The 16,981-nt window shown below is 45.2% G+C and overlaps 2 protein-coding genes across 4 annotated transcripts in view; both read right to left on the bottom strand.

Annotated features, from left to right (window-relative positions):
• Positions 1-5,058: 5,058 nt before the first annotated feature.
• Positions 5,059-10,114, bottom strand: LOC117744402 (E3 ubiquitin-protein ligase parkin-like). Of its 2 annotated transcripts, XM_034552644.1 has the most exons (8): positions 9,935-10,114; positions 9,667-9,750; positions 9,434-9,549; positions 8,118-8,254; positions 7,971-8,032; positions 7,264-7,494; positions 5,761-5,878; positions 5,059-5,424 (listed from the first exon to the last, which is right to left on the bottom strand). In XM_034552644.1, exons 1-8 carry the CDS (start codon positions 10,097-10,099, stop codon positions 5,321-5,323), a joined length of 1,017 nt encoding a protein of 338 aa, XP_034408535.1. In that variant the 5' UTR covers positions 10,100-10,114; the 3' UTR covers positions 5,059-5,320. The 2 variants fall into 2 exon arrangements, with proteins under 2 accessions (XP_034408535.1, XP_034408536.1); XM_034552645.1 differs by lacking the exon at positions 9,434-9,549 and having other exon boundaries at positions 9,935-10,052.
• A 2,544-nt stretch (positions 10,115-12,658) lies between these two features.
• Positions 12,659-16,981, bottom strand: part of LOC117743657 (E3 ubiquitin-protein ligase parkin-like) — a 25,899-nt gene continuing 21,576 nt past the window's right edge. For both annotated transcript variants that reach the window (XM_034551346.1, XM_034551347.1), the window contains exons 7-11: positions 15,718-15,854; positions 15,571-15,632; positions 14,864-15,094; positions 13,361-13,478; positions 12,659-13,024 (exon numbers count right to left, since the gene is read on the bottom strand). In XM_034551346.1, the coding sequence (XP_034407237.1) occupies positions 12,921-13,024; positions 13,361-13,478; positions 14,864-15,094; positions 15,571-15,632; positions 15,718-15,854 (652 nt within the window). In that variant the 3' untranslated portion in view covers positions 12,659-12,920. The remainder of the gene's footprint in view (positions 13,025-13,360; positions 13,479-14,863; positions 15,095-15,570; positions 15,633-15,717; positions 15,855-16,981) is intronic.

Raw genomic sequence — 16,981 nt, 5'->3', positions numbered from 1 at the left:
CAGGAGCGTTGTTGTGGTAATGTTGGCAGTCAGGGAGAGTTGACTGTGTCACACCGAGGTTCCTGGCAGTCGGGGGCGGGGCTAACACTGAGTTGTTGAAGGTAATAGTCAGGTCGTGGGTGGGAGAGCCTTTACCTGGAAGGAGAAGTAGTTCAGTCTTGTCAGGGTTGATTTTCAGGTGGTGTGCAGACATCCACTGAGAGATGTCAGTCAGACAGGCAGAGATTCGTGCTGCTACCTGTGTTTGAGATTGGGGAAACAAGAGGATCAATTGGGTGTCATCAGCATAGCTATGGTAGGACGAGCAACCGGATGAGTAACCATCACAGCATGAAACTCAAAAGACAGTGGGGTAAACAATGGAAGCGGGTAGAGAGAAAAACACCATTTGTGGGAGATGAGTAGACCTGTGCCACCACCCCGACCAGAGGGTCTGGATGTGTGGCTGAAGGAGAAGGAGAGGAGAGGGCAGTAGGGGTAGATGTGTTGTCTGGTGTGATCCAAGTCTCAGTGAGATCCAGAAAGTCCAACGATTGCTTGATAGCAAAACCAGAAATGGTTTTGCTATCAAGCAATGCCTTGCGGTTAGCTGACTGCCAGTTCCAGAGGCGCCCTGTGACGGGAGATATAATCCCTCCAGCGTGTCCTCGGTCTTCCCCGGGGCCTCCTACCAGTTGGACGTGCCCGGAAAACCTCTAATGGGAGGCGTCCAGGAGGCATCCTGACTAGATGCCCGAACCACCTCAGCTGACTCCTTTCGACACGAAGGAGCAGCGACTCGACTCCGAGCTCCCCCCTGATGTCCGAGCTCCTTACCCTATCTCTAAGGCTGAGCCCGGCCACCCTACGGAGGAAGCTCATTTCGGCCGCTTGTATCCGAGATCTCGCTCTTTCGGTCACGACCCAGAGTTTGTGACCATAGGTGAGGGTTGGAACGTAGACCGACCAGTAAATGGAGAGCTTTGTCTTCCGGCTCAGCTCCCTCTTCACCAAGACGGACCGGTACAGCGCCTGTTTTACTGCTGCAGCCGCACCAATCCGCCTGTCGATCTCCCGCTCCACCTTACCCTCACTCGTGAACAAGACCCCGAGATACTTGAACTCCTTCGCTTGGGGTAGGCAGTTTGCCCCCACCTGGAGGGACCAATCCGCCGGTTTCCGGCAGAGCACCATGGCCTCAGATTTGGAGGTGCTAACTCTCATCCCTGCCGCTTCGCACTCGGCTGCAAAACGCCCCAGTGAATGCTGGAGGTCACGGTCCGAGGAGGCAAACAGGACCACATCATCCGCAAACAGCAGAGAGGCAATCCCGAGACTCCCGAACCGGATCCTCTCCGCCCCCTGGCTGCGCCTAGATATCCTGTCCATGAAGGTCACGAACAGGACCGGTGATAAAGGGCAGCCCTGGCGGAGGCCAACACCCACCGGGAACGTGTCTGACTTACTACCGAGGAGACGAACACAGCTCCTACTGCAGGCGTACAGAGACCGGATGGTCCGTGCCAACGGGTCCGGCACCCCATACTCCCGCAGCACCCCCCACAAAACCCCCCGAGGGACCCGGTCGAAAGCCTTCTCCAGGTCTACAAAGCACATGTAAACTGTTTGGGCAAACTCCCAGGACCCCTCCAGTAATCTTGCGAGGGTAAAGAGCTGGTCCACTGTTCCACGACCAGGACGGAATCCGCACTGTTTGTCTTGAATCCGAGGTTCGACAAGCGGTCGGAGCCTCCTCTCCAGCACCCTGGCATAAGCTTTTCCCGGGAGGCTGAGCAGTGGGATACCACGATAGTTTGAGCACACTCTCCGGTCCCCCTTCTTGAAGATGGGAATTACCACCCCGGTCTGCCAGTCCATGGGCACTGTTCCCGACCCCCATGCGACACTGAAAAGGCGTGTCAACCAAGACAGCCCAACAATGTCCAGCGCTTTCAGCATCTCAGGGCGGATCTCATCCACCCCTGGCGCCTTGCCACCAAGGAGCTTTTTGACTACCTTAGCGACCTCTGCCAGGGATATGGGTGAAACCACCCCAAAGTCTGCCGGCGCTGCCCCCTCTCCGGGGGACATGTTGGCCGGGTTTAGGAGGTCCTCAAAGTGCTCTTTCCACCGCCCGACGATGTCCCCAGTTCGGGTCAGCAGTTCCCCCCCCCCCCTGCTGAGAACAGCCTGGGGTAGACCCTGCTTTCCCTTCCTGAGCCGTTGGATGGTTTGCCAGAACTTCCTTGAGGCCAACCGAAAGTCCTTCTCCATGGCCTCCCCGAACTCCTCCCATGCCCGAGTTTTAGCCTCCGCGATCATCGCCGCTGCAGCCCTTGTGGCACCTTCCGGCCACAGCCCCGAGCAGCCGCGTCCACAATAGAGGCTTTGAACAAGGTCCACTCGGATTCCATGTCCCCAGCCTCCCTCGGGATTTGTGAGAAGTTCTTCCGGAGGTAGGAGTTGAAGACCTCCCGGACAGGATCCTCTGCCAGACGTTCCCAGTTCACCCTCACTACACGTTTGGGCTTGCCAGGTCTCTCTAGCCGAGTCCCTCGCCATCTGATCCAACTCACCACCAGGTGGTGATCAGTTGACAGCTCTGCTCCTCTCTTCACCCGAGTGTCCAAGACATACGGCCGCGGATCAGATGATACGATTACAAAGTCGATCATTGATCTCCGGCCTAAGGTGTTCTGGTACCAGGTACACTTATGAGCCACCTTATATTCGAACATGGTGTTCGTTATGGACAAACTGTGGCTAGCACAGAAGTCCAACAACAAAACACCATTCGGGTTCAGATCGGGCAAGCCGTTCCTCCCAATCACGCCCCGCCAGGTTTCTCTGTCATTGCCCACGTGAGCGTTGAAGTCTCCCAGGAGAACTATGGAGTCGGCAGGCGGCGCCCTTTCCAGGACCCCTCCCACCGACTCCAAGAAGGCCGGATACTCCGAAATGCTGTTCGGTGCATAAGCACAAACAACAGTCAGAGCCTTACTCCCCGCAACCCGTAGGCGCAGGGAGGCGACCCTCTCGTTCCCCGGGGAAAACTCCAACACAGCGGCGCTCAGCCGGGGGCTCGTGAGTATCCCCACTCCCGCCCGGCGCCTCTCACCCTGGGCAACTCCAGAAAAGGACAAAGTCCAACCCTTCTCCAGGAGCTTGGTTCCAGAGCCCATGCTGTGCGTGGAGGTGAGCCCAACTATATCTAGCTGGTACCGCTCCACCTCCTGCACCAGCTCCGGCTCTTTCCCCGCTAGTGAGGTGACGTTCCACGTCCCTAGAGCTAGTCTATGCCGCCAGCGATCGGCCCGCCCAGGTCTCTCGCCTGGCTCGCCGCCCGGTCTACATAGCACCCGACCCCGATAATTCTCCCTGTGGGTGGTGGGTCCACAGGGTGACTGCTGCTCCATGATGTTTTTTCGGGCTGAGCCCGACCGGGCCCCATGGGCGAAAGCCCGGCCACCAGACGCTCGCCGACGAGCTCCCCTCCTGGGTCTGGCTCCGGGTGGGTGCCCCGGTTTCCCTTGTCCGGGCAAGGTAGCTTCAGTCCGTGGGTTGCTTATCATCAGGGTTTATTGAACGGCTCTTAGTCTGGGCTCTCCCCCGAGACCTGTTTGCCTTGGGAGACCCTACCAGGGGCTGATGCCCCGGACAACATAGCTCCCAGGATCACTGAGCCACTCAAACTCCTCCACCACGTTAAGGTGGCGATTCATAGGAGGAGGCAGTAAACAATTAAATTGAATACTTGGACAACAAGCACCACTGTGCAGCCCTTTTTATTGACTTGTCCAAGGCTTTTGACACTGTCGATCATGGAATAATGAAGTATAGACTTCTTACAATTGGACTGTCAGAACAAACTATCTGTTGGTTTGAAAATTATTTATCAAACAGATCACAGTGTGTCCAGGCTGAAGGCATCACCTCTAGCTCTCTTAATGTAATAAAGGGTGTGCCCCAGGGTTCGGTCCTGGGACCACTTTTATTCACAATTTATATAAACAGTATCGGTCAAAGTGTGCCTAATGCAAATTTTCACTTTTATGCAGATGATACTGTTATTTACTGCTCTGCTCCTACACAGCATCAGGCTCTCTTTCAGTTGCAAAAAGCTTTGATACAGTTCAACAGACTTTTTATGAGTTGAAATTAATTTTGAATCCTGACAAAACAAAGCTGATGATGTTTACAAACTCAAAGAAAAAACCACTGAACCTTCCAGCTATAATTACATTTCAGGGCAATGTGATTGAGTCTGTATCGTCATATAAAGACTTGGGATTCTTAATTGATGATTCTCTCTCTTTTAAACCTCACATTCAGCAACTTGTGAAGAAGTTGAAGCTGAGGCTGGGTTTCCATTTCAGAAATAAGTCTTACTTTTCTTTTGATGCTAAAGAGACTTGTTGCTGCTACTTTTATGTCTGTGATGGATTATGGTGATGTTTTATATATGCATATATATATATATATATATATATATATATATATATATACTCCTTAGATACAGTCTACCATGGAGCATTGAGGTTCATAACCAATCTTAAGGCTCCATTGCTCCCTGTATGCTAGGGTTGGTTGGACTGCATTGTCCATCCGTAAACACATACTCAGAGCAGTTTTATACTCAGCCACCCCCGAAGACTCTAACCAAAGACTCCCATGTCTTTATCCTCCGAGTCTTCGTACAACGAGTATCCACTGACGCTAAAGCTGACTCTTAAAGACCCTTTAAGTATGGGGAATCTTCACTAATGATTCACTAGAGGGCAGTTTACTGACCTGTTTTATTTATCAGACAACTAAACGCTGTGTTAGAAGTACACCTGTGCATCCTTTTGTCCTTTAAGTGAGTCCTTGAGTAGTTCTGAGGACGTATTCATAAAAACATGAAACTGAAAGTTAATAAGGGTTAATTAATTAATTAATAATCCATATAGAAGAAAAGATCCCAGCATGCTGTTTGCTTAATGTCTGTTTCTTTAGTTTGATCTTTTACAAATAAATGAAGTTCAATTTCAACTTTGGATCCAAACCTTTAACCCCAAAAAGCAATCTGACACACATAAATATATATTGGAATAAATAGATATTTTTAATTAGACAGACGGAGAATGAACAGGAAACATGTTAATCTTAAACCTTTCAAGTCTGATATAGTCTAGTATATTTCTGATATGATCATTGATGCTTTAGACACGTTATATAAGACTTTATACAACTAAAACATCTGGAGAGAAGACAAGAGATGTTGGTGGTTTGATTCCCAGTTGCCCGAATGTCTTTGAAGAGGAAGCGTTCTATTGGAACCAGTGGTTCCCCATAGTTTGTTCTATCCGAACCAGTGGTTCCCCATACAGTCTCTGTTCCAGGAGACGCCACAGAGCCAGCACCAATCGGCTCGGCACAGAGGACACTGCATGTGCATGCAGCCGCCTACAGAGGGAGACAACAGTGAGACACTACTTCATACAGTAATTAGTCCTTCTACATAGTACTTACAGTACTAAATGTAGAATGTGTCTTTACTAACAGATGTTCTTTAGTTCAGTAGATGTTCCAACTAAACACTGTTCTCTACATGTCTGAATGTAGAACGTGTCTTTACTAACAGATGTTCTTTAGTTCAGTAGATGTTCCAACTAAACGCTGTTCTCTACATTCATACTGTTGTTATCTGTGAGAAGAGTTTATATTGAAGGAAGATAAACATTATGGTAACATTAAAAGATAGAAACACATCACTGAAGACCATTAAGTGTAAACGGTTACCGTCTCGCTCAACAGGAACTGAACACTGAGGACAGCGTTTAGTCGACTCCTGCAGGAGAAGCAAAGAGGCTCGATCCCACCTCCCTCTGAGAGACGCCTCATCCTCCACCATAAATCCCTGAGGAAAAGAGTGAGAGGAGGAGAGGTTATAATGTAATGTAGGACACAGGGGGTTGTACTTTTACCCCTAATTCCAGGATTCATCTGTATGCTGATGACACCACGTATGACACCATCATATATTCAGCTGGTCCTTCACTCCACTCTGCTGTGTCCACTCTTCAACAAAGCCTCACCTCCATCCAACAGTCTTTCAACAACCTCCACCTGCTCCTCAACTCCAAAAAGACCAAATGTATGCTGTTTGACCAGAAAAACCTCATCATCCCCAGCCCTCCCAATATCTAGTGCTGATGGCTCAGAGCTGGAGTTTGTCACCTCCTACAAATACCTTGGCTTCTGGTTGAACTCATCTCTCTCATTTAACATACACATCAATAACCTTCTGGCTAAAGTCAAAGCTAGACTGGGTTTCCTGTATCGAAACAAGGCTTTCTTCACACACTTTACCAAATTCACCCTTGTGAAAATGACCATCCTTCCTCTATTTGACTACGGCGATATCATTTATAAAATGGCATCAAAGACCACCCTCAGAAAACTGGACCCACTCCCCCACTCAGCAATCCGTGTTGCCACATGTGCACCCTTCACCACCCTCCACTGTGACCTTTACAGATTGGTGGATTGGCCCTCCCTTCATACCAGGCGGCTACAACACTGGCTGCTTGTAGTCTACAAACCCATTTTGGGAATGACCCCTCGCTACCTCTCACATCTTCTGCACATTTCTGACAGCAATCGCCGTTTAAGATCCAGTGACTTCATTAGGCTCATCATTCCAAAAGTCTGTACTGCGTTTGGTCGTAACGACTTTCATTTTGACGCTGCAAGTGACTGGAACTAACTACAAAACTCGCTCAAACTAACAGCTCTCACCTCTCTCAACATGTTCAAACAAAAGCTGCAACATAGTTGACTACTGTACTTGCTGACCAGCCATCACTTCTCTCTCTCTTCCATTTTTACAAAGAACATCCAGTAATCCGCCTTTTTTTTTTGTACATAGTGTTTATTAATTTACCTATATTGTTTTTAGCCAATTTCTCATGTGTTTGTCATACTGTATTGTATCTGTGCTGTATTGTATATGTGTTGTCTGGACTGTGCTACTGCCTCTTAGCCAGGTCATCATTGAAAATGAGAATTGTTTCTCAATTGATTTTACCTGGTTAAATAAAGGTCTAATAAGTACTGTACTGTAGAACATAGGTTATAATGTAATGTAGGACACAGGGATTATAACATAGGACAGAGGTTATATTGTAATGTAGTACGTGGATGTTTTGTTGTCTTCTGTCGAAATGCAGAACAGTATCCAGAACAAAATTTCTGATGGAGACAATGAAAGTATTTATAGTCCTATCTGATTGGTCAGCTCACCTGAGACGCTTCAGCTGTGGGCGGGGCCCGTTCAGTGAGACACGCCCCCTCATGGTATGCCTCTCTGCAGTATTTGCAGAAGACGAAGCCACAGCCCAGCTGTCTTTCACACTGCACCCTGCTGGTGCCGTCAGGTGGGATAAGCCCCGCCCCGCAGCCAGGTGACGGACACATCAGTCCTCCGTTCATTAGTAGGCACTCCTCCGCCCCGTACTGCTGGTACCGCCCATACTGAGAAACAAGTTACATCATGGGTTACAGATGGAACGGTCTGAACCTCAAACAATGCTCTGCTTTTTGCTCTGAAGATGAATAATGTGATAAAGTGTAACAATTCTCCCTCCAAATAAAACCTAAGGGGAAAAGTACAACGCTATTTTAAGGGAATGGGCGGATCTGATAGTGAGTGTTGTGTCCCTGCTTAATATGATGGAAAACCACCATGAACGGCAAATGTGAAATAATCATAAAAGAAACCAAACAGTCAATTGCGAGCACCAAATGTTATAATAAAATTAAAATCAATGCGTCATACGCTGCAACACACAAAACGAACACGCATCACGAACAATTAACCCCTCCCAAAGCATGATTCCATCCCCGGATGTCCCCAAAAGAAAGTTAATGCCAAATGAAATGGTCACACCGGTTACAATGGCCACACTGGCCACAATGGTGGAGGAGAAAGAGGAGGAACAAACACTCACCTGATCCTCTCCCAAAATCCGGAAATGATGCAACTCTTTAATGAGAGAGTCGATGCAGCCGGCTGGACACACAAACAGCACAGCTTATTATGAGATCATATTCACAAAAATCTAATGGTTTGTATTGATGACACATTGGAGTCGCACCAGCACATGGCAGCGAGTATCCAATCACAGGATGAGAAACAAACTGTCTCTCACTGAGACGAGTCTGACAATAGCGATGGAAACAGTCGAGACAGATCACATGACGCTCTGAACACTGGAAGACCAGGACCACGTCCCTGAGTGACAGACGGGGAGAGAGAGACAGGGAGCGAGGAAGAGAGAAAGAGAAAGAGAGAGAGACAGGGAGAGAGACAATGCTATTATGACAGCAGAAAATAAAGATCGCAATGTGTGTGTTACAGTGTGTGTGTGTGTATACAGTGTGTTACAGTGTATACTGTGTGTAACAGTGTGTACATACTGTGTGTTACAATGTTTACATAACGTGTGTTGAAGTGTATACTGTTTGTTACAGTGTGTACATACTGTGTGTTACAGTGTTACAATGTTTACATACTGTGTGTTACAGGGTATACTGTGTGCAACAGTGTGTACATACTGTGTGTTACAATGTTTACATAACGTGTGTTGAAGTGTATACTGTTTGTAACAGTGTGTACATACTGTGTGTTACAATGTTTACATAACGTGTGTTGAAGTGTATACTGTTTGTAACAGTGTGTACATACTGTGTGTTACAATGTTTACATAACGTGTGTTGAAGTGTATACTGTTTGTTACAGTGTGTACATACTGTGTGTTACAATGTTTACATAACGTGTGTTGAAGTGTATACTGTGTGTAACAGTGTGTACATACTGTGTGTTACAATGTTTACATAACGTGTGTTGAAGTGTATACTGTTTGTTACAGTGTGTACATACTGTGTGTTACAGTGTTACAATGTTTACATACTGTGTGTTACAGGGTATACTGTGTGCAACAGTGCATTAGTGTGTATACTCTGTTACAGTGTATACTGTTTGTTACAGTGTGTTACAATGTTTACATACTGTCTGTAACAGTGTGTTACATTGTATTCTGTTTGTTACAGTGCGTTAGTGTATAGTGTGTGTTACAGTGTGTTTGTGTGGTTAAACAGTGTGTTACAGAGTCTACGGTTTGTTACTGTGTAACAGGATGTCAGTGTGTGTATAGGTTTGTTGCAGTGTATACTGTGTGACAATGTATGCTGTTTGTTACAGTGTGTTAGTGTTACAGTGTATACTGTGTGTTACAGTGTATGCCGTTTGTTAGTGTTTACAGTGTGCTACAGTGTGTTCATGTACTTTGTGATACTGTATTACAGTGTGTATTGTTGGTTACTGTCTGTATACTGTGTGTTACAGTACATACTATGTAAATACAGTGTGTGTATATTGTGTTAATGTGAGCTAATTGTGTGTGTGTGTTACGTGATGTCGCAGCAGGCGATACAGGGGACGTCTCTACTGTTTGTTATAATGAGGTCGAGGGCCACAGAGAGCTCATCCTCTGAGGTCGGATGGGACGCACACTTCATGTAGAACTCCTACACACACACACACACACACACACACACACACACACACACACACACTACATCTCCCAGAATGCAACTGGATGAATGGACGTTACATTAACACACTGAATTCTGACGGCTTATTACCGCTTCATTGCCGTGACAACCGTCTGATTGGCACAAGCCATGGACACGACCTGGGAGGAGGACATCGTCCCAGCAGGACGGACCCTGAGAGAGGACACAGATACATCCCCTTCATCTTCATCACCATCAATATCACAACCATCATCACCCACCTGTGCTCCTGAGCGGAGCACTTTTATCCGAGGATAATAAATACATATAATATGTATTTATTGATACAAAGTTCTATAAAAACACATTATTTATGTATATTTTAAATTAAACTCACTCTGCTGAGTGTCAGCGTCGTTTGTCTGCAGCTTCTGCAACGAACTCTCAGCTTTCCTGGTTGTATCGACCGACAGCTCTTACAGTACACAAAGAAAGTACTGCAGGTAGGCACACCTGTACACACAAAGTCAGAGTAAAAATACTGATTTATAAGGGACGACATACTGAAGTGTACTGAAATACTACTGGAGTACTGACATACGGCATGAGTATAGAAATACTGTGGGAGTACAGACGTACTGCATAAGAGAAAATATAATATAATATTTTATTAGTACATGAGCACTGACATACTGCACGGGTACTGACGACATACTGCAGTAATACTGACGACGTACTGCACGAGTACTGTCGACGTACTGCAGGAATACTGACGACGTACTGCAGGAATACTGACGACGTACTGCACGAGTACTGTGGACGTACTGCAGGAATACTGACGACATACTGCACGAGTACTGACGACATACTGCACGAGTACTGACGACATACTGCAGGAATACTGACGACATACTGCAGTAATACTGACGACGTACTGCACGAGTACTGTCGACGTACTGCAGGAATACTGACGACGTACTGCAGGAATACTGACGACGTACTGCAGGAATACTGACGACGTACTGCACGAGTACTGTGGACGTACTGCAGGAATACTGACGACATACTGCACGAGTACTGACGACATACTGCACGAGTACTGACGACGTACTGCACGAGTACTGTCGACGTACTGCAGGAATACTGACGACGTACTGCACGAGTACTGACGACGTACTGCACGAGTACTGTCGACGTACTGCAGGAATACTGACGACGTACTGCACGAGTACTGACGACATACTGCAGTAATACTGACGACATACTGCAGGAATACTGACGACGTACTGCAGGAATACTGACGACGTACTGCACGAGTACTGTCGACGTACTGCAGGAATACTGACGACGTACTGCACGAGTACTGACGACATACTGCAGTAATACTGACGACATAGCACCCGACCCCGATAATTCTCCCTGTGGGTGGTGGGTCCACAGGGTGACTGCTGCTCCATGATGTTTTTTCGGGCTGAGCCCGACCGGGCCCCATGGGCGAAAGCCCGGCCACCAGACGCTCGCCGACGAGCTCCCCTCCTGGGTCTGGCTCCGGGTGGGTGCCCCGGTTTCCCTTGTCCGGGCAAGGTAGCTTCAGTCCGTGGGTTGCTTATCATCAGGGTTTATTGAACGGCTCTTAGTCTGGGCTCTCCCCCGAGACCTGTTTGCCTTGGGAGACCCTACCAGGGGCTGATGCCCCGGACAACATAGCTCCCAGGATCACTGAGCCACTCAAACTCCTCCACCACGTTAAGGTGGCGATTCATAGGAGGAGGCAGTAAACAATTAAATTGAATACTTGGACAACAAGCACCACTGTGCAGCCCTTTTTATTGACTTGTCCAAGGCTTTTGACACTGTCGATCATGGAATAATGAAGTATAGACTTCTTACAATTGGACTGTCAGAACAAACTATCTGTTGGTTTGAAAATTATTTATCAAACAGATCACAGTGTGTCCAGGCTGAAGGCATCACCTCTAGCTCTCTTAATGTAATAAAGGGTGTGCCCCAGGGTTCGGTCCTGGGACCACTTTTATTCACAATTTATATAAACAGTATCGGTCAAAGTGTGCCTAATGCAAATTTTCACTTTTATGCAGATGATACTGTTATTTACTGCTCTGCTCCTACACAGCATCAGGCTCTCTTTCAGTTGCAAAAAGCTTTGATACAGTTCAACAGACTTTTTATGAGTTGAAATTAATTTTGAATCCTGACAAAACAAAGCTGATGATGTTTACAAACTCAAAGAAAAAACCACTGAACCTTCCAGCTATAATTACATTTCAGGGCAATGTGATTGAGTCTGTATCGTCATATAAAGACTTGGGATTCTTAATTGATGATTCTCTCTCTTTTAAACCTCACATTCAGCAACTTGTGAAGAAGTTGAAGCTGAGGCTGGGTTTCCATTTCAGAAATAAGTCTTACTTTTCTTTTGATGCTAAAGAGACTTGTTGCTGCTACTTTTATGTCTGTGATGGATTATGGTGATGTTTTATATATGCATATATATATATATATATATATATATATATATATTATATACTCCTTAGATACAGTCTACCATGGAGCATTGAGGTTCATAACCAATCTTAAGGCTCCATTGCTCCCTGTATGCTAGGGTTGGTTGGACTGCATTGTCCATCCGTAAACACATACTCAGAGCAGTTTTATACTCAGCCACCCCCGAAGACTCTAACCAAAGACTCCCATGTCTTTATCCTCCGAGTCTTCGTACAACGAGTATCCACTGACGCTAAAGCTGACTCTTAAAGACCCTTTAAGTATGGGGAATCTTCACTAATGATTCACTAGAGGGCAGTTTACTGACCTGTTTTATTTATCAGACAACTAAACGCTGTGTTAGAAGTACACCTGTGCATCCTTTTGTCCTTTAAGTGAGTCCTTGAGTAGTTCTGAGGACGTATTCATAAAAACATGAAACTGAAAGTTAATAAGGGTTAATTAATTAATTAATAATCCATATAGAAGAAAAGATCCCAGCATGCTGTTTGCTTAATGTCTGTTTCTTTAGTTTGATCTTTTACAAATAAATGAAGTTCAATTTCAACTTTGGATCCAAACCTTTAACCCCAAAAAGCAATCTGACACACATAAATATATATTGGAATAAATAGATATTTTTAATTAGACAGACGGAGAATGAACAGGAAACATGTTAATCTTAAACCTTTCAAGTCTGATATAGTCTAGTATATTTCTGATATGATCATTGATGCTTTAGACACGTTATATAAGACTTTATACAACTAAAACATCTGGAGAGAAGACAAGAGATGTTGGTGGTTTGATTCCCAGTTGCCCGAATGTCTTTGAAGAGGAAGCGTTCTATTGGAACCAGTGGTTCCCCATAGTTTGTTCTATCCGAACCAGTGGTTCCCCATACAGTCTCTGTTCCAGGAGACGCCACAGAGCCAGCACCAATCGGCTCGGCACAGAGGACACTGCATGTGCATGCAGCCGCCTACAGAGGGAGACAACAGTGAGACACTACTTCATACAGTAATTAGTCCTTCTACATAGTACTTACAGTACTAAATGTAGAATGTGTCTTTACTAACAGATGTTCTTTAGTTCAGTAGATGTTCCAACTAAACACTGTTCTCTACATGTCTGAATGTAGAACGTGTCTTTACTAACAGATGTTCTTTAGTTCAGTAGATGTTCCAACTAAACGCTGTTCTCTACATTCATACTGTTGTTATCTGTGAGAAGAGTTTATATTGAAGGAAGATAAACATTATGGTAACATTAAAAGATAGAAACACATCACTGAAGACCATTAAGTGTAAACGGTTACCGTCTCGCTCAACAGGAACTGAACACTGAGGACAGCGTTTAGTCGACTCCTGCAGGAGAAGCAAAGAGGCTCGATCCCACCTCCCTCTGAGAGACGCCTCATCCTCCACCATAAATCCCTGAGGAAAAGAGTGAGAGGAGGAGAGGTTATAATGTAATGTAGGACACAGGGGGTTGTACTTTTACCCCTAATTCCAGGATTCATCTGTATGCTGATGACACCACGTATGACACCATCATATATTCAGCTGGTCCTTCACTCCACTCTGCTGTGTCCACTCTTCAACAAAGCCTCACCTCCATCCAACAGTCTTTCAACAACCTCCACCTGCTCCTCAACTCCAAAAAGACCAAATGTATGCTGTTTGACCAGAAAAACCTCATCATCCCCAGCCCTCCCAATATCTAGTGCTGATGGCTCAGAGCTGGAGTTTGTCACCTCCTACAAATACCTTGGCTTCTGGTTGAACTCATCTCTCTCATTTAACATACACATCAATAACCTTCTGGCTAAAGTCAAAGCTAGACTGGGTTTCCTGTATCGAAACAAGGCTTTCTTCACACACTTTACCAAATTCACCCTTGTGAAAATGACCATCCTTCCTCTATTTGACTACGGCGATATCATTTATAAAATGGCATCAAAGACCACCCTCAGAAAACTGGACCCACTCCCCCACTCAGCAATCCGTGTTGCCACATGTGCACCCTTCACCACCCTCCACTGTGACCTTTACAGATTGGTGGATTGGCCCTCCCTTCATACCAGGCGGCTACAACACTGGCTGCTTGTAGTCTACAAACCCATTTTGGGAATGACCCCTCGCTACCTCTCACATCTTCTGCACATTTCTGACAGCAATCGCCGTTTAAGATCCAGTGACTTCATTAGGCTCATCATTCCAAAAGTCTGTACTGCGTTTGGTCGTAACGACTTTCATTTTGACGCTGCAAGTGACTGGAACTAACTACAAAACTCGCTCAAACTAACAGCTCTCACCTCTCTCAACATGTTCAAACAAAAGCTGCAACATAGTTGACTACTGTACTTGCTGACCAGCCATCACTTCTCTCTCTCTTCCATTTTTACAAAGAACATCCAGTAATCCGCCTTTTTTTTTTGTACATAGTGTTTATTAATTTACCTATATTGTTTTTAGCCAATTTCTCATGTGTTTGTCATACTGTATTGTATCTGTGCTGTATTGTATATGTGTTGTCTGGACTGTGCTACTGCCTCTTAGCCAGGTCATCATTGAAAATGAGAATTGTTTCTCAATTGATTTTACCTGGTTAAATAAAGGTCTAATAAGTACTGTACTGTAGAACATAGGTTATAATGTAATGTAGGACACAGGGATTATAACATAGGACAGAGGTTATATTGTAATGTAGTACGTGGATGTTTTGTTGTCTTCTGTCGAAATGCAGAACAGTATCCAGAACAAAATTTCTGATGGAGACAATGAAAGTATTTATAGTCCTATCTGATTGGTCAGCTCACCTGAGACGCTTCAGCTGTGGGCGGGGCCCGTTCAGTGAGACACGCCCCCTCATGGTATGCCTCTCTGCAGTATTTGCAGAAGACGAAGCCACAGCCCAGCTGTCTTTCACACTGCACCCTGCTGGTGCCGTCAGGTGGGATAAGCCCCGCCCCGCAGCCAGGTGACGGACACATCAGTCCTCCGTTCATTAGTAGGCACTCCTCCGCCCCGTACTGCTGGTACCGCCCATACTGAGAAACAAGTTACATCATGGGTTACAGATGGAACGGTCTGAACCTCAAACAATGCTCTGCTTTTTGCTCTGAAGATGAATAATGTGATAAAGTGTAACAATTCTCCCTCCAAATAAAACCTAAGGGGAAAAGTACAACGCTATTTTAAGGGAATGGGCGGATCTGATAGTGAGTGTTGTGTCCCTGCTTAATATGATGGAAAACCACCATGAACGGCAAATGTGAAATAATCATAAAAGAAACCAAACAGTCAATTGCGAGCACCAAATGTTATAATAAAATTAAAATCAATGCGTCATACGCTGCAACACACAAAACGAACACGCATCACGAACAATTAACCCCTCCCAAAGCATGATTCCATCCCCGGATGTCCCCAAAAGAAAGTTAATGCCAAATGAAATGGTCACACCGGTTACAATGGCCACACTGGCCACAATGGTGGAGGAGAAAGAGGAGGAACAAACACTCACCTGATCCTCTCCCAAAATCCGGAAATGATGCAACTCTTTAATGAGAGAGTCGATGCAGCCGGCTGGACACACAAACAGCACAGCTTATTATGAGATCATATTCACAAAAATCTAATGGTTTGTATTGATGACACATTGGAGTCGCACCAGCACATGGCAGCGAGTATCCAATCACAGGATGAGAAACAAACTGTCTCTCACTGAGACGAGTCTGACAATAGCGATGGAAACAGTCGAGACAGATCACATGACGCTCTGAACACTGGAAGACCAGGACCACGTCCCTGAGTGACAGACGGGGAGAGAGAGACAGGGAGCGAGGAAGAGAGAAAGAGAAAGAGAGAGAGACAGGGAGAGAGACAATGCTATTATGACAGCAGAAAATAAAGATCGCAATGTGTGTGTTACAGTGTGTGTGTGTGTATACAGTGTGTTACAGTGTATACTGTGTGTAACAGTGTGTACATACTGTGTGTTACAATGTTTACATAACGTGTGTTGAAGTGTATACTGTTTGTTACAGTGTGTACATACTGTGTGTTACAGTGTTACAATGTTTACATACTGTGTGTTACAGGGTATACTGTGTGCAACAGTGTGTACATACTGTGTGTTACAATGTTTACATAACGTGTGTTGAAGTGTATACTGTTTGTAACAGTGTGTACATACTGTGTGTTACAATGTTTACATAACGTGTGTTGAAGTGTATACTGTTTGTAACAGTGTGTACATACTGTGTGTTACAATGTTTACATAACGTGTGTTGAAGTGTATACTGTTTGTTACAGTGTGTACATACTGTGTGTTACAATGTTTACATAACGTGTGTTGAAGTGTATACTGTGTGTAACAGTGTGTACATACTGTGTGTTACAATGTTTACATAACGTGTGTTGAAGTGTATACTGTTTGTTACAGTGTGTACATACTGTGTGTTACAGTGTTACAATGTTTACATACTGTGTGTTACAGGGTATACTGTGTGCAACAGTGCATTAGTGTGTATACTCTGTTACAGTGTATACTGTTTGTTACAGTGTGTTACAATGTTTACATACTGTCTGTAACAGTGTGTTACATTGTATTCTGTTTGTTACAGTGCGTTAGTGTATAGTGTGTGTTACAGTGTGTTTGTGTGGTTAAACAGTGTGTTACAGAGTCTACGGTTTGTTACTGTGTAACAGGATGTCAGTGTGTGTATAGGTTTGTTGCAGTGTATACTGTGTGACAATGTATGCTGTTTGTTACAGTGTGTTAGTGTTACAGTGTATACTGTGTGTTACAGTGTATGCCGTTTGTTAGTGTTTACAGTGTGCTACAGTGTGTTCATGTACTTTGTGATACTGTATTACAGTGTGTATTGTTGGTTACTGTCTGTATACTGTGTGTTACAGTACATACTATGTAA

The sequence above is a fragment of the Cyclopterus lumpus genome, chromosome 15 (assembly GCF_009769545.1).
Source record: "Cyclopterus lumpus isolate fCycLum1 chromosome 15, fCycLum1.pri, whole genome shotgun sequence".
In the NCBI taxonomy this organism is placed as follows: domain Eukaryota; kingdom Metazoa; phylum Chordata; class Actinopteri; order Perciformes; family Cyclopteridae; genus Cyclopterus; species Cyclopterus lumpus.
Note: the sequence above shows the minus strand (reverse complement) of the source record. Positions and strands in the feature narration are given on the sequence as shown.

Bases quoted from the DNA above. Each gene is read 5' to 3' on its own strand.
- LOC117744402 (XM_034552644.1), bottom strand. From the start codon at position 10,099: ATGTCGTCCCTTATAAATCAGTATTTTTACTCTGACTTTGTGTGTACA. The intron at 8,033-8,117 runs GTGCGACTCCAA...TTGTGTGTCCAG, and splicing joins ATACTCGCTGCCATGTGCTG to CCGGCTGCATCGACTCTCTC. The intron at 5,879-7,263 runs GTGAGCTGACCA...TCTTTTCCTCAG, and splicing joins CCACAGCTGAAGCGTCTCAG to GGATTTATGGTGGAGGATGA.